The 27,577-nt window shown below is 33.3% G+C and overlaps 1 protein-coding gene across 1 annotated transcript in view; it reads left to right on the top strand.

Moving 5' to 3' along the window:
- The first annotated feature begins 743 nt into the window (after positions 1-743).
- The window catches only part of LOC143201932 (T-box protein H15), a 106,502-nt gene continuing 79,668 nt past the window's right edge, over positions 744-27,577 (top strand). The window contains exons 1-2 of the mRNA XM_076413136.1: positions 744-999; positions 5,971-6,310. Coding sequence (XP_076269251.1) covers positions 852-999; positions 5,971-6,310 — 488 coding nt within the window. The 5' untranslated portion in view covers positions 744-851. The remainder of the gene's footprint in view (positions 1,000-5,970; positions 6,311-27,577) is intronic.

Genomic DNA, 27,577 nt, shown 5'->3' with positions numbered 1-27,577 from the left:
GTAACTGTAAATGTAAATTTGATGATGAGATCAACGTGAAAGTCCATAAAGAGACAATGCGCATGAATAAACAATAAATAATAACACACATATCCGCTTTTTCCCGGAATATATGAATTCATCGAAGCTATTATCAAATCGTCTTCCATTTCCAAGTGTAATTATGGTTGCGGCACAAACTCTCCATAAGTAGCGGCCACCTCCCATCAATTACCATTCCCCCCCGGCTCACGTAAAAGGATATGTGTTCTTTTTTACCCCGTTCCACCGTGGCGTATTCAAACTATTACAAATTACCGGCTTTAGTAGCAATTTGCTTCTGTGTCGGGACGGTACTGATAAATTTTTATTGCCGACGCACAAATAACGTCGGCCGTCTCACTTGAAAATTCCGCAAATTGAATGCGAGAATATGCGGAATGGCACGACACAGGGTCCGAGCGTAATTAACCCCTTTCTCCCACTCCCCGGCGTTTACCACCGTTAGGATATGACAATAAGCAGCCATGGTCACTATCGTAAGTGGGTGGGCAACCAAAACTGATATCAACTGGCTGTCTACATGCCGTGTCGCCACCGTTACCACAACCAGTTCTGATTGATAGCTTCGTTCGGCTCGAAACGGACTGTAGACCACACACACATTACCGGGCTACGCCTTCCCGCTAAGCTCCGCCCGCTGAGCTCGAGGAGACTCGGGCTCCGCCCAATACTCGCTCGGTCGCTGGTGGACCTGCTATTTGATGGGTCAGTCTCGTAGCGACTACGTCGTAAGCATCGTACCGTATCCGTTTGATGTGTTGCTAAGGTGAGATTGTTTAAGGTGGAACTGTGTCGGTTTGTGCGGTGATATGTTGCTTGGAGCCATGCCGGAAGATTTGGTGGTTGCCACCGCTAAGAGCCAGAGGGCCACGGACTTTTCAATCGCGGCTATCATGGCCAAAAATGCCAGCCCATCCGGACGGGATAGCGTTGAGCCCAAAGACAATCAGAATGAGGGTGAGTCAAATGGATATTTTGGTTCCTCGCTTCCTAAAAACCCTCATCATAGATAGAAACAAGTGGAGATTCATATTCTCCTTAATACTCGAATAAAATATCTATCACTATCCGTAAAATAATCTTATGTTTTACCATATAGTAGGTAAGAAAGGTTAAGGCAATATAACACCCAAACCATTACCTTTAGTAGATTATCTCTTATGACAAAAATAAAGTTAATTCATATAAATAACAGGTTTTTTCTAATATTGTAAATTGTAAAAAGTATTTCAAATTTATTTTTGTTGTTAAAAATACTTGGATTTTTCAAACTTCCACTAACCATATTGTCCAGAAAGGCGTTTTATATTAGAAACAAATTAAATACTGTTATTAATAGAGTTGTGAAAATATTTAGTACCTCAGCTTTATACTTTTTTATGGATTCATATCAAAGCACAAATCTACGTAAATATATTTACGACTAATAAAATCATCACCTAAAGATTAGTTCTCTGAAATCTTCAAAGAAACTGAATCTGGATATTAGTATTGTGAAAATTTTCATAGATTAAGTAAACATTAAAACAAAAAAATTAATAGCCCATCATATCAAAGTAGTGATCTTAATCAAATTTTTATCATGTAATGCAGTTTCTTACGAATAAATATACGAAAAATATTGGTTCAAATTTTTTGAGATAATATTTATCATATGATTATTTACAGATTTCTTGTGTTTTTTATGAATATCTATTATATCCAACAAAGAAATGACTATAAAGTCAATGATAATGGTTTTATAAGATCAATATAACCCACGTCGAAATTGGATTGGATTCAAACAACAGAAATCTTGATAAATTTATTTATGACTAATAGAATCATTAGTTCTCTAAACATTAGTTCTCTGAAATCTTTATAGAAACTCAATCTGAATATTTGTATTCTGAAGTAGATGCTGTTTCTAACGAATAATTATACGAAAAATATTGGTTTAAGTTATTTGAGATTATAGTTATCATATGATTATTTAGAGTTCTTTGTGTTTTTCATGAATATATATTATGATATCCAAAAAAAAAGATATGAAATTGTTGTTGTTGTTGTTTGAAATTGTGTAGTTGGATTCAAACGAAATTAAATACAGTGAAATAGTTATAATTATCCTCAATGGATTAGAGATATTAAACTAAATATCTCTAATTCGGTCGGAAGAGGTTTAAATTATACTTTAATGTGATGATACGTTTCAAAAAAAGCTTAAATTATACGCCATTAATCAGTTGTAATGATTCAGACCCGATCAGTTCCACCGTTCCAGTCGAAACTAGCGCCGACGCATCCATTTTTCTCCAATTAATGATGGCATTTACTAAATCATTTGTTATTTTGTCGAATCTCCGTTCGTATCAAGTAAACAATGGTGTATCGTCATAAACATCTTGTAAATTTAGCCTTTCCTACCGTCTGTATGGTATAATAAATCATTGTCATTCCAAGCATTCTCTTACGGTACCCTTCACTCGGTGAATGGACCAATCATTTACAATTTTCTAGATGCTATCAACACATTACAGGACCGAAGTCGTGTTTCTTTAAGATCAGATTACCTAATTTGATTTTCTGGTGGTCTGAAATGGGGCCTTTTCTTATGCGCTGGGCCAGATTTTATTGATGCACCTCGGAGGCGCACACTTCGGCCACTATTTTACTGGCCCCATACAAAATTGGAACCAATTAAGCGTCATAATGTCTGTATCAGAATCTATCGCGTCTACTTTGTTATAAATTATTTATTACCGGTGTTTGATTACTTTTGAACTGGGAATGGTTGTTAATATTTTAATTCCGATCTTTGCATATTTGCGAATTTATTTTAATTTTAAGGATTTATAATATATGATGTATATTTTATCATATCAACACTTTTTTTCGAAATTATTTATACTCATCACTTTGCTAAAATGTAAATAATATATCGCATGTCAGAAGCAAGATTAAATTCGGGGAAATATGTATTTTGACTGTTTAATTAAAAAAAAATATGTTGTGGAAAGAATAAAACATGCGGAATTGGACATTATGGAGATCGCTATTGGATGGAACTGATGCATCTAAAAGTATTACTGAAAGAGGAACTATAAAAGTGATTTTAGAATATTAAAACATTCAGTCATTTCAATTTTCACATTCTTTCAATCAATGTTACAAGATCTGAGAAAGCTCTATCGCCATTTTTCTCGCAACTTCAAACATTTTTTCCTACATGGAATTAAAGAACCCCAGAAACGAAAGAAAGGGTGTAAGGATTAAAGACCACACCCTCTGATCATACAATAAGACCAAAGTAAATGTATTTTATTATGTTTTTGTTTCTTTGTTGTGTCATTGTGCTTAAATTATTTCCTTGGTGATTTATGAAGTGGCCTAAGATGGTTAAAATTTATCAAAATTTCTTTCCCAGTATAATAAGTACAATAAAAAACAAATCTTCCAATATTTCCTATACAAAATATTCAAGGTAGTTTTCTTAATCATGTTACTTAGTAGCACATCGTATAACTTCTATTGCGACAATACACTGTATATATTCAACAATTCAACTATGAACAGAGGAAGCACCAACTCCAAAAAAATGTTTCTGAAGTAGAGTGAAAGTACTCTCAGAAAGATAGAAAACGGTATGTAGTAGCAGTAGATGGCCAAAAATTTAAAAAAAAATCCTAAAAAAATAATTATAAAAGAAACTCCAAATTAATTTATATTCCTTACGCAAAACTTTAGAAAACAACAGTTTTCTAAAGTTGACAAAAGTTGTCTTGTTTCTAAAATCAACAAGAGTTTTCTTAATCATGTTACTTAGTAATGCATCCTATAACCTATATTTAGTCAACACACTGTATATATGCAACAATGAACTTATTAAAGAAGACCACATTCTCTGATCACACTGTAAGACTAAACTAAATATATTTTATTATATTTTTGTTTATTTGTTGTATGATTAAGTTTAAATTATTGCCTTGGTTATTTGATTTGAAGTTATCAAACATATTTTCTTATTTTAATGGTCAAGCTGCGCCTCTTCGCAGCTCTTAACTCTTTAAACTCATCATCAACGCCATAATCAGTGCTTGGATAGAGCATGTATTTCTCAGTAAATACGGCAATACAATAATTTTGATTTCGCAGTACTGTTTTTCCTCTCAGTTTTCTGATTGCTGAGTATCACTAGCAACCGTTTTGATTTCTGATACAGAAGTCTTTGAGGAGTCCAGTTATTACAATTTGGGTTTGTTCATGAACTGTGAATTGGTTTTTCTATCTTTACTTTTACTTTTAATTCGATCTCGAAGAAAAAGTGGCAGAATTTTAAATTCTGCATCGCATTTAACAGGTCAATTGAAAAGTCCCCGGCCTGTCACATATATGGCGCTACTAGAATTAAATCCATGTTATTTAGTTAGCCCTAAGCCTCAAAAGATGATTTTGAGATTTGAGAAAGATAAATTTGGCAGCTGTCGGATCATTAGTTAATTATAGCATTTTGAGTGAAGCAACTTTTGTTATTGTGAAAAAAAAAATGGATAAAAAGGAATTTCGCGTGTTGATAAAATATTTCTTTTTAAAGGGAAAAAATACAGTTGAGTTTCCGGACAGTGCCCCAGGAAAATCAACCGTTAAGGATTGCCATGCTAAGTTTAGACGTGGTGAAATAAGCACCGAAGACGGTGAACGCAGTGGACGCCCAAAAGAGATTGTTACCGACGAAAACATTAAAAAATATACAAAATGATTTTGAATGAACGTAAATTGAAACTGAATGAAATAGCAGACACTCTAAAGATATCAACTGAACGTGTACATCATATCATTCACGAATATTTGGGTATTAGAAAGCTCTGTGCAAAGTGTTTGCCGCACTAGCTCACTTTTGACCAAAAACAACGACGAGTTGATGATTCGGAGCAGTGTTTGAAGATGATCAACACACGATGAACCCGCTTCAAAGCATGGGAAAACGCAACAGTCGGCTGGCAGGCGTCTGTATATTGGGGTGCGCATGGTATAATTTTCATTGACTACCTTGAAGAAGGAAGGACCATCCACAGCGACTATTACATACCATTATTGGACCATTTGATGTACGAAATCGCCGAAAAACGGCCGCATTTGAAGAAAAACAAAGTCCTGCTTCACAAAGACAATGCACCGTGTCAAAAATACATGAATTGGGCTTCGAATTGCTTCTTCATCCGCCGTATTCTCCAGATCTGACCCCAGCGACTATTTCCTGTTCTCAGATCTCAAAAGAATGCTCGCTGGGAAGAAATGTTCGTCGAATAAAGAGGTAATCGCCGAATCGTACTACAAAAATGGTATCGAAAAGTTGTAGGGTCGCTATAATCAGTGTACCACCCTTGAAGGGAATTAGGTTGAATTAAAAAAACTAATTTTGATAAAAAAATTTGTTTTACTATCGTAGGCCGGGGGCTTTCAAATTGACCTACTGTAAGACTTCAAATCTACATGAAGTAGTGCAAATCTCCGAGAGTAGCGCAAGCATGATTATATTTGGCTTATGGATGCCTCTACTGTATTACAGATCCGAACTAATCCTGTCTTTGCTCTAACTGGATCCACTGATGGTCAGTTAACTTTTTAACTTATTGCTGTATTAGCTGTGTCAATTTCGAACTTTTTTTTTTAATTTATCAGAACAATTAAGCTGACATATGAAAGGTTTTACTGTGAATACGTAATATTAAAATAGAAAAATAATGACATTGTTACACCGATTCTAAGGAAATGTTAACCCAAGAGAGTTAATTATTTCTAAAAGTGTAATGTTGTAAAATGGTAATGTCTAAAAAAATATTTATTATCATATTTATATTAATATATAAACTGAGTAATGATTTTCAAGTTTGAGACATCAATTATCAGTCAATATCCTTGTTTTACATTCTGTTATTCCTGTTAAAGGTGGACTACCCCATTTCGGTTTACCGGAAGATGAAGACGTGCTTGAAGATGACGAGATCGAGGTAGACGTCGAAGAATGTTCCGACACTGAATCAACCCGACCGCCCAAAGCAAAAATTTCGCGTAATTCACCGTCAGTGTCGGACTGCGGGTCCGAATCGGCAGACTTGGATCGCGAGAGCCCAGACATAGCGCCCGAGAAAACGTCAACGCCGAAGAAACCGAAGATCCTCTGCAATTGCGACGAATTGTTAACGGTCGAATGCCATTTGGAAACGAAGGATCTGTGGGATAAGTTTCACGACTTGGGCACGGAAATGATCATCACCAAAACCGGGAGGTAAGTCCGTGATTTAACTGATTTATGATACGAATGATTTACCCATCGGTGATATAATAGACGAGGATATGAAACGTCGTAAATATATAGATATAATCCTAATAAGATAATGGTGGGCTGTAAATTACGATGGCTTTTGTCCATCAATGTAAATCAAGCTCAGCTTTTATCTAATTAAAGCCGGTCGTAATTTATTTCACCGCGGAGAAAATAATAATTCGGTTTGATATTTCGGACCGAAATTGGTCCTAGTCACGATCAAAAAAGACCACATTTAGCAAAAAGGAATGAGGAAATTAGTGTTAATTTATGGGATAGTGTCTATTTGTTTTAAATATTATTAATGGGGATGAAAAGCTCGTTTTTATTAACATATCTTTTATGGTACATTTTGTTTTAAAATAAAAGTAAAATCTTTTTCTACCGATAAAACCTTGTTTTAATAAAAATTTATATCTAAATTCAAATATTTATTTATTTGAATATTTATATTTATATTATTTTATAATTTTATGAATTTAATAAGTCTCGTTCAAGATATTTATTCTTAAGAATATTCATGAGACGTTGTACTAACTGCATAGTGGGTACATTATAGCCCAGATAATTTCTCTAAAGTATTGTTCGGCCCTTGAAAGTGTGTGTGTGTGGTCTGGTATCCTCATGCCATGAAAGAAAACACCTTTTCAAGATCAGTTCCGGTTGATTTCTGGTTGCATTCATTCATCCAAAGAAAAAGTTTGACCGGATGACAGCGCTTCGTAACTAATAATTCTCCTCTAATCCCTATCTGATATTTGGCATCAGACGAGATTTTATCATGAATCTTGTTTATTCTCTAAAAACGTTTTGGTATTTTCATGGGTTTGTTGCTTTTCATGGTTTTAATTCTCAGGGCTTCTTAGCTCATCTTCAATCACAGATACTTTCAAATAGCCTTTTTGATAGCATATTAATATTCTGTATTCCCGAATATATAATTTACTAACCATTCATTTTTTGATATCATTCATGTTGTTCATGAGAGCTATGGAAAAAATTTGATAAAAATATCAAAGAATTTGATATTGATTGATTATTAAATTGAAATTGATTATTAAATTGCTTAAAGGGATATTCTAGACTGGAAATTTTAGAAAAGTCTATTTTCTTATATCTTATGGCTTAAAGAATATGCCTTTAAGAGTGTTTCTCAAAATTTCATTTGTTTTCGGAGATATACTTGTGTTGAGGGACTGTTGTAGCGACGCCACATATAAAATGTGGTATTTAGAAACAAAAATGTAAAGATATTTTTCACGAAACAGCAGTTAACATGATATCTCTGTAAAATAAAAAAAATCTAACAAAGATATTTTCGTGAAATTACGGCTGTTCGAAAAAACGGGGCAATATTTCCGAATTTTTTAAAACTAGTAAAAATCTAAATGTTGTTACAGCAACCGTCTCAAAAAAAATAGTTTCGAACGAAAATGCGTTTTAAGTATCGTTTTTATATTGCCCCGTTATTAAAACAGATATATCTACGAAAATAATTAAGATTTAAAAAAATCCTCTTATGGGTATATTTTTTAAAATATATATTGAAGCCTCTTTTTGCCAACTATGGGTTTATCTGGACTGGACCTACAGTTTAACTTGGGCTCCGAACCACGGTCCTCAGCATTAAGCCGACTGGCGAGTGACCAATTTTAGAAATCATCCCAGAAGACGTCCGGTCTTACACAGTCTGGTTACTGGCGTGACTGGGATCATTTTTCTTGTCGGATTTTACACTCTTGCCTAGGACAATCGCAAACAGAAATTTACGACCATACCCCAGCAGGATTTGAACCTGCGGCTATCGCAACAGTAAGAGGACCGTCCTATCGCCTTTACCACAGCGCCACCAAGTTGGCATATTCCAAGCCAAGTACCAAGCGGGTATATTCTCAAAGGGTTAAGCTTTGAAAATGTGAAAATATCTTCAAATATCTAGACAAGAATACTAACCTGAAGAAGGCTAACATGCGTGTGAATCGGTGTTATTTCATTTGAAGTAGTTTTTTTCTAATTATTATTAAATTTTTTCGTTATTATTTATTTAAGTGTCCTAGAAAAAGGTGGAAAAATGTTTTAGCGCGATTAGTTCACGGCTTCGATTTTATTCCTCCTTTGTGTACAGAACTGATTGGTGTTGTAATGTAGTACCAATTGTTCCCACTCATGCTTGTAACGAAAATAGCTGGCGTATATATTTTTTGTGATCTGGCGTAAACAGTGAAGATTAACGAGCGGTTAAGGGACGATAATACGAACAGATGTTTTGAGAAATTATGATATAAACGCAGCATCGACATTTTTTAAATGTAAACCGGCTGATGTGTTTACGTTACGGCATCAGCTATCACACGTTCCATTGGTTAATCGTGATTCTACTTGCCTTTCGGGCTATAAATACACACTCCCGTAGCTCATATTGTGTGTGAATAAGGAACACAACATTGAAAAACAAGAAAACAGGTTGGGGAACGAATTTCTTTCTTTACCGGCTTACGATCTTTCAGCATACCGGTTAAAGAAATTTGATTTCAACGTCAAACTGAACACTTACACGCATATATAATCCTGAAATACAGTTTTAATTGGTGCTTTTTTGTTGCTGTCCTTTATTACAACTAGTATTAATTAATTATTATAAAACTAATTAACATGCTTCATTTTTTTGGTTTATTACTGACCATGAGATCAAATATTTGGTTCCATATCACTTTTTAGTAATTTTTTATTCAGATTTATGATGGTGAGTTCCAGAATCTTATCCAGAATAATGAAATATTGTTAGAAGACATGTAGAATCCATTAGAAATACAGCTTACTGAGTCGATACTCTTTTCGAAAAACTTATTTCCTTCTTAAGTTGGTATCTAATCACCTTCGTTGGGCCTTATGGTGCTCTTGTCACTGCTTTACAATAATATGTTGCATAGGTAGAGATCCTTACTTCATTAGATTTTTAAAACTTTAGTTCTGTTTTGAAAACACTCATACCATATTTCATCCGACGATAAGCTGTAGTTCTGTTCTACTTTACACCCTTTTAATTCGCGCTTTATTGCACAAGTTATCAGGATTTGATCCTCTTCAGCTTGTCCGTATCTGTAGAGCCTCTGGGTGTTTTGCTGGGTATCAAGCCCACATAGCTGACTATATTTTATTTTTAGCTCGGCTAATTTATTTTTAACATGCATCCTTCATTTGAATTTGACAGCCAGTTAAACAGCCATTAAAGTTAAATATTTGTAACTATTCTCCTATGATACAGTAGTGCTATTTAGGTTCAAGACCAGTGGGTTATTTAGTATTTTCTTGGTAAAGTTAACGGGAACGATCTGATTTATTTTAAACTCGTAGAGCTTTATTCACCACTGTTTTGTCCAGTCCATTATTTTGACGCTAGCTACCGGAAGTATCTCTGGAGTACTCCTCCATGTATTTATTTGAGTTTAGATTATCTATCGTCGGTTATTACAAATTAAAGCAGTCTTATATTCATTGTTTGAATATATCTTTGATTGTATTATAATGTCGGTATTTTTTCGTCTAATTTTTTTTGGAAATACATAGCCGCCTTTAGAAGATTCGGTAGCTTAATTTTTGATAGCAGCCAAAGTAGAAAGCACTGATTATAGTAGATTCCAGAATACTAGTGTAATAATACAAAGCATTCTGCTTAAGGTCGCATTATACTTCAATATATTTGATACTGAAATATTGATTAGTCGTATATAAGTTTGCATTTCATCATTCATTCGATAAATATGTTTAAACCTAAAATAATTACATTGATAACTCGATAACTCGGTGCATGTACATATATATATATATATATATATATATATATATATATATATATATATATATATTATGCCAGCATGATATAATATTATGTCTTCAAGTTTTAGTAGCTTCACATCAGCATATATAAATTTTAATTTGTATTTTGTATTTTCAGATTAACATGGGTAATTTTTGGGAAATTGACATGAACTGAAATTGAAATCGGAATCCCGTCAAATAAATTCGTCGTTGTAAAAGAAAATATTTAGAGTCAACTGACTTTATAACACGTTTTGAAAAAACCGTGAAATTTTTGATGTTTAAAGCCCTTTACTCATCGTTAAATTTACCAGACTGATTCTGAATCTTATAACATTATAATGATATTGTAATATAATGATACTAAAAGTTGAGTGAATTCATAGATAACCTCAAAAGGTGACTTATTATTCCCTTATTGTATTTGTATGTTTTTAAATATATGAGGAAACTATTGACTAAGATGGATATTATTTTTGAATAGAGCAAAATTTTGTCCTTACATTGTAAATATCCAATTTATGATAGAAACAGATAAAACGTATTTATGCATCTAGTGACTAAAAATAAAGTCAGCGAAATTTTGCAGCTTACACCTAATTTATGTAATTATTCTGCAACCAATTGTATTCCATTAAATACTACCAAAATCTCGGTTTTGGGCCCCAAACATATTTAAAGGCCGAAAAACGAAAATTCAGCGCGTCTCTCAATCCCAGTTGGTCGTAAATAATCCGCGACCATTACCGGTTTTATCGACAGGTCAGTGATTGGTGACAGATGCAGCGCCTGTATGGTTTTCGTCGTTAATTGCACCGGATAATTGGTGGTCAATGATGATCGGTTTCGCCGAAATGGTGTAATGATAGAGGACCGTTTTCAGCGATAATTTTAGGGACGGAACTTAGCGATTTGCAACGGTTACAAATTCGATTTGTATGTTAAGTTATCCCTAAAGGCTTCACGGATTTTTTTATTGTTTAGTATGGCATGCATTTGAGATAATAAACATGTGTTACAGGGTAGGTTTTGGAATTAATTCGTAAATTTCTTTAAATGTAGCCTTCTCCCACTTGTTTTTCTTTATAACTATGAGAAATATAACTTTATAGAAATTATAAGAAAAGACAAGTGATAAACAAAACTTGTCGAAAAGGCGATATTACACGCTTTAAACAGTTTTACAGACACAAACCACATAATTCCGAACGAACAATTCGGTTTCCGTGCCAAACACTCAAGCCTTCATCAAGCTGCTCGCGTCGCAGCAATCATCCACCAGGCACTAAGGAAAGGTCGCAAAGCTGGAGCCATCTTTTTAGATGTTTCTAAAGCTTTTGATCGAGTATGGCATAATGGTCTAATCGTTAAAGCGGACCAGCTTGGTCTACCGAATGACCTAATCCCTGATTGATTCATACTTGAACGGTAGATCCTTTCAAGTGAGGACCGGTGATGCAGTCTCCTCTCGAAAACAGATCTCCGCAGGGGTCCCGCAAGGTACTTAACTTACCACAGTCCTGTTCAACCTTTATATGGCTTAGTTCCTACTCTACAAATATTCTCACACAGCATTTCATGTAGGTGATAAAAAATGTATTTACCACCGATTACAGTCCCGACGCCATCCGCGACAGACTTCAAGCCCAACAGTACCAGGCGATTGCGTGGTATAAATTCTGGCGGCTGCAGATTAACCTGAGCAAAACTCAAGCTATTCTGTTCAATCCCAAGAAGGAGTCCCGTGCTTATCGCCTCTAAATCGATAAAGTCCCCATCCCCTGGCTTCAGAAGACATCATACTTCAGTTCGACCGCAGTTTCCAATGATCAGCCCAAATCCAGCACGCTATCTGCAAAGATAATAGTGTGTGCAGTCTACTCTTCCCACACCTCTGCAGAAAAAGTAAACTCCTATTCCTCCAGAAAGCGACTCTTTATAAGATGCTAGTCCATCCAGTCTACCTCTACGGGCACAGGTGTGGTATAGGTACGTCTCTGAGAGGCAACTTTAACTACTCCAAGTGTTCCAATCCAAAAAACTCCGCGTGTTATTCAATGCCCTATGGTTTATGAGGAACGTCAACACCCACCTCGAATCAGGCATTCCATTTGTGAAAAGTTTCACGGAGATGTTCAGTGTAAGGTTATCCCTAGGCAACTTAGAACACGACAACATCTTGATAAAATTCCTACGCATCCACAAACCTCGGTAGATAACCAGCTATGACAATCCCAGTCGTAACCCAGGGTCTCTGCCGCCCACAAAACACTTCTCTATCCCGAACCTGAAGCGACATCAGCAAAGACAATTTGGTTATAGCTAGTCATTATGGAATAAGAAAAAAAATTCAATTTTTTTAATCGATTTTCAATCATGTGAATACTCATTATTATGTAGACCACATTGCCAAATACCCAGATTATATTTGCTAAAGATATTTATCGGTAGTTGCTCGAATTAGTGGCGGACGTAGGAGTCTTTGACCTTCTGGAATCTTCTCGGACGATGGGACATCTTAAATTAAACTTTATAAGATTTTAATATTATTTTTAGTTAGTAAAGCACTATATATAGCGGGACAGTGACTTTTTTAGTGTTTACCTTGACTAAACTGGTATCGAGGCAATCTAGTGTTGTCGAAAAATATCGATCTATCTATATATTTTTAAAAAATATCGATATTTTTTGCAAAGGAAAATCTTTTCGTTTTTGACCTTAGTTGAATATTATATAGAATATAGACATTTTTCCATCCATTATCTTTTTTTGGATCACCAAAATAATAAACGGAGAAAATATCGTTATTTTTTAAATGTTTTGATTCTTTCTTATTTTTTTCTCTTAAATCAAAATATCGGGTCCGCTATTGGGCTTAACATTTCTACGTTTGAGATTGATTTGTTAGACACACCTCCCTTCTTTATCCTTGAACAAGCGGATAACTAATAAAAAAACGTCTTATCATATCAAGGGCAGATTTGAAGGTTTTCCTTCCAACAGAAAATATATTTTCAGATCTTAAGTAGTAAGCTTTGTTTGCACTGAACATCTCTCTTCAATGGAATGTTGAAATAATATTTCAAAATAATATGAGCATTAAACTATGATACGATTATTGCCAGAATGTATTTTATTAGTAGAATCATATTAAAAATATTCTAATACAATATATTGTTTTACTGTACTTACATTGTCATTGCTGCTTTGTATATACATAAGTGAAGCAAAGAAATTGATGTTATTCACCTATATTTGTTTGGTCAATACAACAGTATTTATATTGACAGATATTTTTCAATATTAGATATAAAAATTTCGATAATATTTGGGATAATATATCAATATTTCTATTTTCAGACTTTTTTTATGGAAAAATATCCATATAGTATATATAGGCCAATTTATAATGAACAGTTCTAATATATAGTGAATTAGGAATACTTGAATATAATAAAACAAATATATCTCAATCGACCAGTCCCTACCAGATTACAACTTGATACATAATCGCTTATAATACAGTTAAATAAGCAATACCTAACACAGTGTTTATATAAAATTCTTCTGAAACAAAAACATTTACGTAACAAAAAAATAATGTTCAAGAACGCTTATAAAAAAATAAGGCACTTTGGTGTCTATAATCATTATCAATCTGCATTAACTCAGATTTCAGTTTTCTAGTATTGCAGTTGTGTGATGTAGCTATACCCTTTTTATCCTAATTTAACCTCATGCCAAGATATTTCCCAAATATAAAAACGATGCTGAAACTATGTTGCTTGAAATCGTAAATACCGACCTATCGGCGGCAATAAAATCGAGAGGCAGCTGACCAAACAATACCATTAATTGAATGAAATTATCCGACGTTGTTCCGGGACCTCCTCGGCACGACTCATAAATATTCCGGCCAGCGGAAGGAAATCCAAACGGAGGAGCGAGAGAAGGAGAGAGAGAGAGAGAGCGAGAGAGAGAGACGAAACGGCCGTAGTCGAGGGGAAAGTGAAAAGCAATTTACTGAGCTTTACTGCCGCAACGCTCCCGGGATGGGCAAAATCAATGAAGACCAACTTTATAAATCCAGAAGGCGAACGAACAGATCAGCGTTAGATAGACTCGGGAAATACCCGGCAAATCGGGGAAAAACCCTCGTCAAGTCCCCTCTATCGAGACCGACCGCCCGCCCCCTCTCGCCTCGCCGCTCCCCGTCGCCCCGGTCCCCCATACCGACCCCTATCCGATCCGAGACGATAGATGTACTTAATTAGAGAAGGCGATGCTTCTCGATTGAGATGGGGAAAATTAGGGGCGGACTGGTCGACGGCGGGGTGGGGCGGCGGCGGATGGATGGTGGAAACAACCCCATTACAAAGTTGGCGTAAAAATTAAGGCGAATTGATGCACTGATGCTGTTTCAATTAAGTGGGATTCGAGAAAAGGGTGGAAATTAATTTATTAAATTGCGCGTAACGAAAGGGTTTTTTTCGGGTTCGGCAAGTGGAAAAACGGAAGGAACAAGGGGCTGAAGATGGGCGGAGGGGGGTTAATAAAGTTTCGTTGATTTCGACGACGTTGGAATCAGTGTTCTGAATAAAACTTGAAGAAGAATGACCATAAAGTTAATTGCGTTTTAAAAATTGACAAAGAAATGTTTAGATATTTCATTCATATTCAACTTGTGGTTGAGTAAATGTTCCAATTAGAATCATATTACCTGAAGTACATTAATATTAAATATAGTAAATATATACTATTTACTTAACGTGAACTAAATGTTTCATTAAGGCTGTTCAATGCCTTTGTCGCCATTTAGTTCTTATTAATTTTGTGTAAATATCGAATACGAGGAATTTGTTTATTAACAACAGTTCTTGTATTTTAAAGAAAATGGTAAATGTTAATTAAATGTTATTAAAATTATTAGTCTTTGTGGTTAAATAATTCGCTCCGTGGGTTATAGGTAGTTCTTAGGATTGTAATATACACATGTCATGTATAAGATCATTTCATTAAGTAATATTCTGTGTAAAATATTTTAATTAATTAGTTCTATTCTAAATCTCATTCTAAAATCTACATATACCCTATAACAAAATCGGATTTCATATGGTTGAAATAGGTTTAAGTATTGATTCATATAGCAATACTTTGTTAACTAATGTTAACTTCGATCTGCGTTCAATAAGCCAATACATTTGATATAGTTAAGTCCATCTTGTCATCATTTAGATACACACTATGATGTTCAGCATGTTAATTATATATACTAATAACTTTACTAAGTGTTCTTGATATTTTTTACACACTTACACTTTAAAATTACAACAATTAACAAAAAATTAGTTGGTGGCTCATGGGAATGCTGTGTTGCTGCTGCTGTTTGATATATTTTTTTTTAATTCTAATGATCTAACTATGGTCCTAGATGGTCCGCCTTCTTACGTGACAAATCGAGATCTCGAATGACATTACTCAATCTCTCAACATAACCGACGTTCAATATATACGGTTGATAATATTTTTTCCAAAATTGGCGTTATGGAACACTGAAGGCATGTTAAATTCCTCTTTATGCACGGTGTTTTCTTTTTCTATTTCCAAACCATAAGTTTGACTAACTACAGGCATTATATAATCGGTTAATAGTTTTGAATTTTTCTGAAAATTCTTGAAATATGAGAGTCAAATTAAATTTATGCAAGGACATTTTGTCAAAAATTAAATAAAGTTTGTTGATAAAATCTATACATTTTCAAGATATGTAGATGCAACATGTATTACTCTTTCAAACAATCCAAGATGTTCGTCACTAATGACAGCAAAATACTATTTAATTCAGTGTTATATTTTAGTATCATCATTTATAAACTGCAAACAGTTAGATTATTTATATTTTAGCGGTCAAAAAGTATATAAAAATATAGAAAAATAAATGTTTGGATAGCCGAAATGTAATATAGAATGAATTATTTTTTAACTATTATTTTTCCAAAAATGTTAAAAAATGTCAGCATATATAATATGTTTTAATAGGTTTGCCTAATAATAGGTTTTCTCAAGGGCCTCAAAGTAGGTGTTAGTTTCAGTGATGTCCTTTTGAAGAATGTGAAATCTGAAAAAAAAAGAAACCATTTCTCTAGATTCGAAAACAGAAAATAGTTGCAGGGAGCTAAATTTGTAGAATATATACTGGATGGAGTAATAGTTCATAGCCCAATTTATAGATTAATGCCAATGCGACTATACACGTATGTATCCGTGCATTGAAAAAACAATGTTTTATTCACCATTTATCATTATATCACGGTGATCCTTTTACCCTTTTCGTGGTAATCAGTGATGAATGAATGACTCTGCGTGGTCGACCGACAGATACAACTTGGCCATCCTTGGTGCATTTTCATTCGAAACCCACTGTTTAGAGAGTAACTTGGTCTTTAGTGTTTTGTTATATTATGTATCTATGTTTTGAACTGTTTTGAAGCACTTCCTTGACGAGGTCACACGTGGAACCCTGTGCATGTATAGCTTTTTGATATCCAAATATTCAAGTAAAATGTGATGTAGCCCTATAGCTTCAGCTGCCTATTCTACTTTCATTATCCGATCATCTAGTGTCATTCCAAGGATTTCATCGACGATATCTTTTATGGAGACTTCATTTGTGCTGCTGCTGCCACAACGGAAGCCATTTAACTGTTTCTTAAACAATAAAATTTATTTGTGTTTTAAATTTTACGTAGGTTGCTGGAAATCTCATCGTAGTCTATTAATAAATGAAAATTGAGGGCAGAAGTGAAGGTTTTAAAGTTATTGCGCGGGAAATTCAAATATTCACTTACCAAACAAACCGCCCTCGTATTTTATCGAACATTAAATATACAGTATCGTATTATATAAACATGTTAATATAAATCGAATAGATGTAAGTCCTGAATAAAATCACCCAGCCCGGAAAACAATTATTGAGTAGCAGGATACAACCGAGGGTGGAATAAACCAGAAGGGATGTAAACCACCCTAACAAGTCAGACCGCATCCCGATCTTGTATCTAACTGGTAATTATTGATTGTAGACACGGGCCGTAATAGCGATACGATAGGAACAATTTTAGGGCAATATTCACACCCTCCCCAGCACTATTGTTGTATCGGGCATCGATTGGGGTGTTATTTATAGTCCATAACAATTTGATTAGGAATTATGTGCGGCAGGCGTCGGATCTAAAATAGATAATTTTCAGCGGATTATCCCCGTTTTCATGGGAATTTCACTTACTGGGTTTCCAATTTTATCCAACGAATAATGTTTGACCAAAAATCGTCGCAAATTCATTTAAATTTCAACAAAAATCTATTATCGGTTGTATATAAATTCGTTCTTAGTTATGTAATAAATGTTGTCGGCTAGACCAATCAAAAATGGTAATTCAACAGTGTTGGATGCCGACATAAATATTTAAGTTCGGTTCTCCTACAAAGTTTAAACAAACAGCTGAAACCGCTGATTACTACTTAAACTGTTTCTTTTAGTTGCTGAAATTAAATTTTTATAAATACATGTACAGCTTCATCCAATTTTATGTATATATACATATACTAGGTGTGCAGAATAAGCCGAAAATTGTTATTATTGTAAACATAAACAATATATTTAAAAAAATTTTAGATTTACATTTTTATGAATGATGAAATATTAAAACGGTCTCGAATTTCCACCAACACTTACTTTAACAATTGCAAACTATGGACCCCATCATTGTAATTATTTTATAGATTACCCGTAGAACATAGTACCCATTCTTGTAAGATCAGCCACAAGTCAAAGGAAACTAAATTTAGTACACAAAATGGATATTGAATCAATACGTAATGTATTGAAATGATTTTAGAGATATTTTTTACAACAATCGAAAATACTCTAAATATCTATTCTTTTGAGAAGAGTCAGAAATCCCAAGTAACTAAGTTTGACCAGTAAGCAAGTATGTCTATAGTATATTATATTAATTTAATTTACATGAAATCTTAGGTACCTTTTTATGAAAGATGAAATATTAAATTGACATTTTTAGTTATTTGTTCACGAGTAAATGGTGCTCTAAACTTATCGAACGGCTACGTAGATTGAACGATAATTATTTCTTCAGTGTCATAGTTTTAGTCTAATTCTGTTCTTGAATATAAGCTTCAATTCCTAAATTTTGTTGCTCTGCTTCTTAGTTTCTATATGCTTGAAAATATCTGCTATATATAATTATTTCTTTCATTAATTTATCCTATAATCAGTGTTTGTTTGGACATATTATCTATTAACATATTTTCATTAATTTGTTTGAATTACGGAAATGTTGTTAAATGATCTGCTGTAAATTTATTTGGTTGTTTTCCAGAATATTGTTGGATTCTTATCAACAAAAAACCTCTTTTGACTTCTACTAGGACACACAGTTCTGGAAACTATGATATTCCTCAGGGCAAACCTAGCGTTTAAGCTATCACTGCTTTCTTCTTCTTCTCACTCAATTTTTCTTTTAGCCCAGCCCCTGAATCTTCAGTTTCCTTCTAATCTAACTCTCAACCAAATATCTTGCCCTCGATATCCCGCTGGGTTAATATAAATGATGGACATTTTATATGTGAGTATTTTTATTTAAGCCGTGTCCAATCCAAACTGTTTCTTAATCGTTTTTAATTCTTGAGAATATAATTCTTATATCTTGTTTATGTTAGTAATGATTCTAGATTTATTATCTCTTAATTACATATATTCTCTAAATAATGTAAGAATTAATAAACTTAATATCTCTGGTTTGACTTTGTGGTTTCTGCATTTATGTATAAAATATCCATATAAGCGGCTTATCCCGACTACTGTTCTCGATAAAAGCGTGAAAATTTAATGCTATTGCTATTATCAACGTCGACATTTACATTACTATTTTATCAGGACTTTTCCCGGTCGGAAAAATCGACCTAAATTTGGTGGTCAAGCCCTGGGTCAGAGTCCGAATCGCCGGCAACTGGCCGCTCGATACGAAGGCAAAAAACACACCTGCAATGGGTTTCAAGGCTTTTCTGGTGGAAGATTTTAATCTGACATGTGTCATATATCATACGCCGTTTTGTGACTTTTGCCTTTTCGGTCGGACTGAAATTCGAAGACCGTCCGACTTCGAATTTTTCTCTAACCGAGCTGGCTACAGAGGATATTCGCAAATATAAATTTTAATTAACAATTGTTCTGGTGTTCAAGGTGGTTTTGATGACGAGAAACTTAATTTTTAGATCTTCTATTGTTTTTTTTTTGGTCTTTTAAATAATCTGTTCTTTACATTGCAGGTATTTTACTTGAATAGCTTACGTTACGTTCCTCAATGATATTTTTTTTAATTAATAGGTTCTTTTTAATTACTAGTCATTACCAGCTAACCTACATTTTGATTTTACAACTTAAAAACTAGGTATTTAGAGGTTGTAAAGACAGCCTCTACAGTAATAATATTCATGTACTAGTTAACACTGCTGTACCTTCTGTTAAATATACTTTACTGCAAGATCAAATTGTTTAATACTTTTGAGTATGTCTTCTGCTGGAGTGTTGATGAACGATGTTTTTCGTTTTCGGACCTTCAATGAAATCGTAGAAAATTACCCTCTGGGTGATTTTGATAGTGAACTCAGAAGACTAATTGGATGTTAGTTGGATGTTGCTGATTGGACCCATTTTTTCGGAATAACTGAAATATCGGCATGTTTCCGGAGAGAGATCTATTTGCAATTGTCTTTGATTTTTGGACTGACAATAACAATGGGTTACTGAAAGTCTCGGTGTAAGTAATCATGTTTATAGTATCTGAATGTATCTACGATACCTCTGAGTACTTTGCTCTGAAAATCTTATATTCGGTTTATATTATTTTCCCCGGAACATCCTCAAAACTGAATTACGTAGTTGTAAATCCGTTATATAACATAAAATTGAGGCTTGCATTATTTTTTCTCGATACCAATACTTTTTTATGCTCTCTATCCAGTTATTTTCTTTTCTGGTTAATGTTCCCCCGTTCGATACATTTAAATTTCTGAATAATACTTCTTAATAATATATCAAGCAGCCTCGTCTTATTGTTATTTATTTTAAAAACTAATTATTTCACCATTTCTTGTTATTTTTCCAATATTATCTCGTCATTATTAAACGAATAACACTTGACAAGCGTATAAATAAGCATAACTATGACTACAACATCAGAAAAATTGAAATAAAAGTCGTGAAATATCCTACAAACATATAAACAATAATTACCGGCGTTATAAATAACCTTTCCTCCACCTTTGTCTTAACAAAACGAAACGAATGTTAAACAAACGTTATTACGACGCCTAAACAATCCTGTTTACCTCGCATTTTTTCCTGAATTGAAAAAAGACGTCATTAAGGCAACTTTATCAAATCATTAAATTTACTATAACATGTCTATCTTTGCTTTAACACCTGTAAAATGCCTTGGCGGCAGTCGTAAATATGCAGTGAAAGATTTTCGAACCAGATACCGGTTGAAATACGGTTTAAAAGTTCCGAGGCGATTGTTCTATTAGTAGGATAAAAAAAACTATATATTAATAATGGTTCGTGACCAGAGCCTATTTTTATTCGTTGTATGTGACGGTTCATTACTGCATGTCCAACTATCAATAGCATTTACTGTTTGAACAAATGGAATGTTTGTAGTTGTTACAAGACAATAACGTGTTGAAACTATCAGTTCGTAATTTGCTTCACGTTGTTATTTAGGTAATTACTTTTGTCTGTAATAATCAATGGTCAGAACTACGACATATATTTTCATCCAGGAATTGTTTAATATGTAAGAATAGTCGGAGGAAGTTAAATTTTAAGTGACTGATGCACAAAAAAGCTTGTTTCTTATCCAAGTAATGGTGGTAGGCCCTAATCACATTTGAAGTCTTCCTTTTTAAAGTCAAATTAGTTTTTATTTCGTTTATAACAATTATATGATCCATTGTTGGACGCATTTGCAGCTTGCTGAAGATGGTTAATGTTCCTCTTATGCTTTGTTATGTATTTGGTCAACAACTTTGGTGAAAATATCAATATAATTAATGATTAAATAACTTATTTGTAGTTTTTATATTTCTCTATACAAAATAACAGCTTTATTTATAGTAGTATTTGGTTATAATTTATTGTATAACCAATATTTATTACTTTTGTTGTCGGATTTGAGGAAACCAGCTGGGTTAGGCTATAAAAACTTATCCATCTCCATTATATCCCCGTTATTGGTTCTAACTTCAGCGATGTAAGAGAGGTGATTTTGATTTTATTGACAAAAGACGATCTAGAACATCAACCAAGCTCAAGACAAGACAACGAATAGCAAGATTTGATAGACGAGAGCGCAGTTAAAACTCTCAACAAACTTTCAAAAAGCCTAACAGTTGATTAAAACACTTTTTAAATTCATGGAAAATATTAAAATAAGGCGAAAATGGCTACCAGACAAATTGATTGAACATTTTTAGTAGTACCATTTGATGTAGTTTCAACATCGCGGCTTTATTGGACGTAATGTGATTAACGATGAAAAATTAATCCACTATCAGAATTCTAAACGCAACAGATTGTGAGTTACTCCGGGAGAGTCATTCGTATTAAAGCGAAATTTTTATAGTCATAAAGTCTTGCTGATCATTTAATGAGAACAGCGGGGTGTAGTGCATTACGAGTTGTTGAAACAGAATGAAACACTTACTGAAAATGTCAATTAAACGAATTGAACAACGAACATTTTCAAGAAGAAACAGCAGCAGCGAGTAACAGACGCAAAGTCATTTTCTTTCATGGTGATGTTCGACCATAAATTTTGAGAGTTGTAAGGGATAAACTGTTGCTGTTCGATGTTCTGTATCATTCAGTGTATTTACTAGAAATGGCGCCTATTGATTATTACTTCTTCAGACCAACGCAGTATATCTTAACTGGCACACTGTTTCGAAATTCTGAAGAAGTGTAAAATTGCTCGCATCCCTTTCTCGACACGGTATAGTCATATTGCCAGAAATATGGGAGAAAATAAAAAATAATGATAGAAGATATTTTAATTAATATATTTTTGTATATATTTTAAAGTCTCCCTTATATCAACTAGAACTTATCTGGACTGTTTAACGTGGTCTCCGAACTACGGTCCTCGACATTAAGCCTGCCGACTGGCGAGTGACCAACTTGGAAATCATTCCAGAAGTCAACCGGTCTTACTCAGCCTGTATACTGATGTGACTGGGATCATTTTCCTTGTCGGATTTTGCGCTCTTGTCTGAGGACAACCCCAAATATTAAACAGTCACACACATAACGACCATGCCTCAGCAGGATTAGAACCTACGACTATCGCAACAGCAGGAGGACCGTCCTTTTGCCTTTACTGCTCCACCAACCACGCCGGCATTAATATATATTGTCTCAAATTTTCTCAATAGATGCTTTTTTAATGTTATATCTCTACTACTACTACAATTGGCGGTTATTAGTTGAGATAATAAACATGTAAACAAAAACCTTGAACTTAGTATCATCATTTCTTAACGAACCAAAACGTATTGATCACTTACTGAAGTAGAGTAAAAGCAAAAAAATGTAATATCGAAATGTTGTCCGTAACTAAAACTAATGTCTACTGACTGGACTATTAAATCATCGTGTGTGGTTTGATCAGCAACATATATAGGTAAAAATACGAAGTATTAATGTAAAAATCTGTTAAACTGTCCTGCCTAACTATTAAGCTCGATAGTTTTGACAATTCTCTACACGAAATAATAGTTTTTCTTTTAGAATTATGGAGTTGTTCAATGTTTACGGGTGATAATCACGAAATATTAAAAATTTTATTCAGGGCAGCCATTATTTTGTTGTCTTATTTTCCTGACTGCCGAATCCCCGAACACTTAAGGCGATATTACAATTTGCGGCTATTAATCGATATAATAAACTTGAAAACAAAAACGTTGAATCTAATAGCATCATATCTAATCGAACCAAATTATACCAATTGAAATAGAAAATAAAAATGTCATATAATAATATAATAAAAACTGAATGAAACGCTGACTGGATCTGTCAAGAAAAGTAAATGTAATAGTTTTGCGAAAGAAGGAGACAGATCCAAAACAAACAAAAAATTTTAAAAATTATTTAAGACATCATTATTTTATTGTCTGAATCTGCTGGCAACCGAAGCCCATCAAACACTTTTAAAAATTTAAATAGTTTTTTTTGTCATATAATAATAATATAATAAAAACTGAATGACCCACTGACTGGATCTGTCAAGAAGAATAAATGTAACAGTTTTGCGAAAGAAGGAGACAAATCTGTAACGGGCTCTAATTGCGATTTTACAGCTTTCAGTGTACCGTGAAGAGCGACCTGATCGAGACCGTTCGGTTTTCAAAAGCGTGCTTTCCAAACAACGAAACCGAGCAAAGTCAAAACACCAATCGAACGTTTATTCGGAAATCATCCCGTTGATATCCGATTCTCGACGCTCGTAAACCTGTCTCTGTTCCTCTGTTCCCTTCCTCAATGTTTCGATACGAAAAACCACCGTGGCCGATCGCCGAACAAGGTGCAAAGGCAAAAATAAATACCAGAGCGAGTGAAAAGGTTGGAACACCGGGGGTTTCTCCGACGATAAATCAAAATATCCTTCACCGTTGCTCGCATGGTGGGTGGGCATGAACGATTTAACAAGTATATGTCATTTTATGGGTGCCAAACCGATTCAGCTTTATTGCGCCTCAACATAAATATTGTCAATGTCGTGGCTGGACGTCTGCCTCGAAAGACCATAAAAGTAGAAATCCGTCTACGATCATTTTCTTCTGAACCGGACCGGACCCACAAGGATGTTTTCGAACGATTTTAGGCTAATTGGTACAGATATGGTGTCTAACTGGTTCGGACCTTGAAAACATTAAGGAATGATGGCAAAAATCCTAGAAAATAACTTTCTTTTCAAGGCACCCTATTATTAAGGGTAAAGAAACTATCGACGTTGATGCTCTCAAAAATTGATGATTCTATATTTGTCAAGTTATATATCGTATCTTTCTATAGTGGAGAATTTTCATTTCATAGTCTGGTCTTGTAATTTGTGTAATTTTAATATTAATCATTTGCATTTTAATTACTAATAATTCTTTCAGTTTCTTCTTCTTTATTAACTTTCTTTTACAAAAATTGTTAATTGGGTACTTAACTAACTCAAAATATAATCAGGTTTCACATACAAAACTTTCAAAATAAATAAAACAAATGTTTCATATTATGTTATTCTGCGGTTATTAGAGGTAAGAAAATTATCGAAATTGGTGTCTATTTTTCAGTGTGTTTCTAGTTCAAGTTTTTTGATTTTGTAATTTGTGTAATATTAATATTAATTACAGTCTTAGTTACGTTAGTTGGATTGTATTTTCGTTACTAATACTTAACTTATTCCAGTTTTGTTTATGCATATTATCCTCCAGAAACCGATATTAAATTAATAAATTTTGACTTGAATTGTATATATTGTTAAATAAAACTCCATATAAAAATATTAATTTGTTCTTTGAATTTTTTACTACAGAATATCTTATCAGTTTTATTAGAAACCGATATTTGATTCAATAATTTTTTAGATATATTTAGGATTTATATTTTCATATTAAAATAAATGTGCACAAATTCGTTGTTTGATTATATGTTATAGAAAATTTGATTATTAAAAAAAAATTGAAATACTTTAACAAAAAATGTTAACAGTGTATAATAATAACTAAAAACTAACTCAAAATATAATCAGGTTTCACATATAAAACTTTCAAAATAAATAAAATAAAGGTTTCATATTATCTGTCATTCTACGGCTATTAGAGGTAAGAAAATTATCTAAATTGGTGTTTAGTTTTCAGTTTGTTTCTAGTTCAAGTGGTGATTCCATATTTTGTAGAGTTGTTATTTTATCTTTGTACAGGAATGTATTTTGACGAGCCTGATTTTGTAATTTATGTAATATTAATATTAATTACAGTCTTAGTTACGTTAGTTGGATTGTATTTTCGTTACTAATACTTAACTTATTCAGTTTTGTTTATGTCTCCTCCAGCAACCGATACTAAATTAATATATTTTGACCTGAATTGTATATATTGTTATGTAAAACTCCATATAAAAATATTAATTTGTTGTTTGAATTTTTTACTACAGAATATCTTATCAGTATTATTAGAAACCGATATTTAATTCAATAATTTTTTAGATATATTTAGGGTTTATATTTTCATATTAAAATAAATGTGCACAAATTCATTGTTTGATTATATGTTATAGAAAATTTGATTATTTAAAAAAAATTGAAATACATTAACAAGAAATGTTAACAGTTAAATGTTGTTCGTTTATTCATGTAAAGTATTTACATTACCAGATTTTAACTTTTTTTTGATGGATTAAAAGAGCATTGAACAATATTGTAGTTATTTTAAGGCAAAACATTTTTCTAATGAAAGCAAGTATTAGTCCTATAGGCGTTAGCTAATATTTCATTACGAATTCTTCGAAATACACACTACGCGGTTGCTAATGATATCCTCGCGTGTTACACACCAACTGCTGCGCGACAAACCGACAGCATCGGAAAAAAGCCACTGCGCATCCTGTCCGTGTCGTTTTTTTCCCTCTAGCTCGCCATAGTTGACACCTTCATGAAGTGGCGAGCAGCAAGAACAATAATCATCGAAAACCAACGAAAAAAAGCTCGTAATTATATTCTTTGTACTTCACGCTTTTTGGAAAGTCGTGCGCTCGTCAATTACAGTCATTTTCACATGAATGTAGTGCCTCTTTTTCGATATTGTTTTTTTTTTTGGGCGGGCGCATTTTTTTTTACAGGCATCACTTCGTGACAGATGTGGGTCTGTAATGCGTTATTGCTCTGTCGCTAATGACGTTAGTCATTTAATGTCGACAAACGGGGAATAAAAAAGAAGGGTATGGTCGTGAAGACACGTTATGAAATTGTCGGTTTGGGAAATGCGAGATTGTTTTTATGGTTTTTTTCCGACTTTCACGAAATTCAGTTGCTCTACTCGACACGTTCATGACGTTTCTCTTTTAGATTTAGTTTCGTATCTTTTATATGGTCATACTAAGTTTTGAATAGCCAATAAGTTGTTTTTTTCCGACTTTCACGGAATTCAGTTGCTCTACTCGACACGTTCATGACGTTTCTCTTTTAGATTTAGTTTCTTATCTTCTATATGGTGATACTAAGTTTTGAATAGCCAATAAGTTGTTTTTTTTTCGACTTTCACGGAATTCAGTTGCTTTACTCGACACGTTCATGACGTTTCTCTTTTAGATTTAGTTTCGTATCTTTTATATAGTTATACTAAGTTTTGAATAGGCAATAAGTTGGTTTTTTTCCGACTCTCACGGAATTCAGTTGCTCTACTCGACACGTTCATGACGTTTCTCTTTTAGATTTAGTTTCGTATCTTTTATATAGTGATACTAAGTTTTGAATAGGCAATAAGTTACTAATTGTTTCTTAAGAATAAAAATACTGATTAGAGGATATAAGTTTAATATTGTTGTCTGCTTTTCAGACTCATGCTAAATTCGGTTAAATTTTTGTCCTTGGCAAAACAACTGAGGTGCTGTTTTTTATGACAGAAACCTTAGTAATATATCAGTATTATCAGTATATATATGTGGTTCGCGTTAACTTATTCTGTTTCTGATTACCAAATGTCCTATTTGAGATGAACAATTTGAGAATGAAAGTGAAAATATGAAACCATTTTGATATACACGTTAAATCTAGAGAATTAATAAACACTTTTACATGTTCTAAATATACTAATTATATTTTGAAAATTCATGTTACAGAACAATATTAAGGTATATATTTTATATTGTATATCAACACAAGTTGGGACTACACCAAGAGAAACAAGTTGTGGTATATGATTGGCTTCTTGGAAATAAATTAAATAATTTGTATTTTAATTTAAATGTTTTGATTGTTTATAGAGGAATTTTTCATCGATTTCTTCGTGAAGGAAATATAATTACTTTACAAACACTTATCTACCTTAGCCAATGAAACTAACATCATTCTAGTGTCATTTAATATCTAGAATATGCCATGATTTAATAGTAATGAGTATTAGAATGAATTTTATAACTGTTTTATAGTTACTTACAAGGAGTTTTATTTAATTAATAGTGTTAATTTTATTTTATTCTTAGATCATACTTTTAATAAAATTAGTACAACGATTTATAACTAATTGGCAAAGTTATTAAGTTATTAACTTTAGAACTGGTTT

This window comes from Rhynchophorus ferrugineus, unplaced genomic scaffold (assembly GCF_030347505.1).
Source record: "Rhynchophorus ferrugineus isolate W39M unplaced genomic scaffold, kcgeb_rfMv2 rfM9, whole genome shotgun sequence".
Lineage (NCBI taxonomy): Eukaryota > Metazoa > Arthropoda > Insecta > Coleoptera > Curculionidae > Rhynchophorus > Rhynchophorus ferrugineus.
This window is presented reverse-complemented; position numbering and strand designations above follow the sequence as displayed.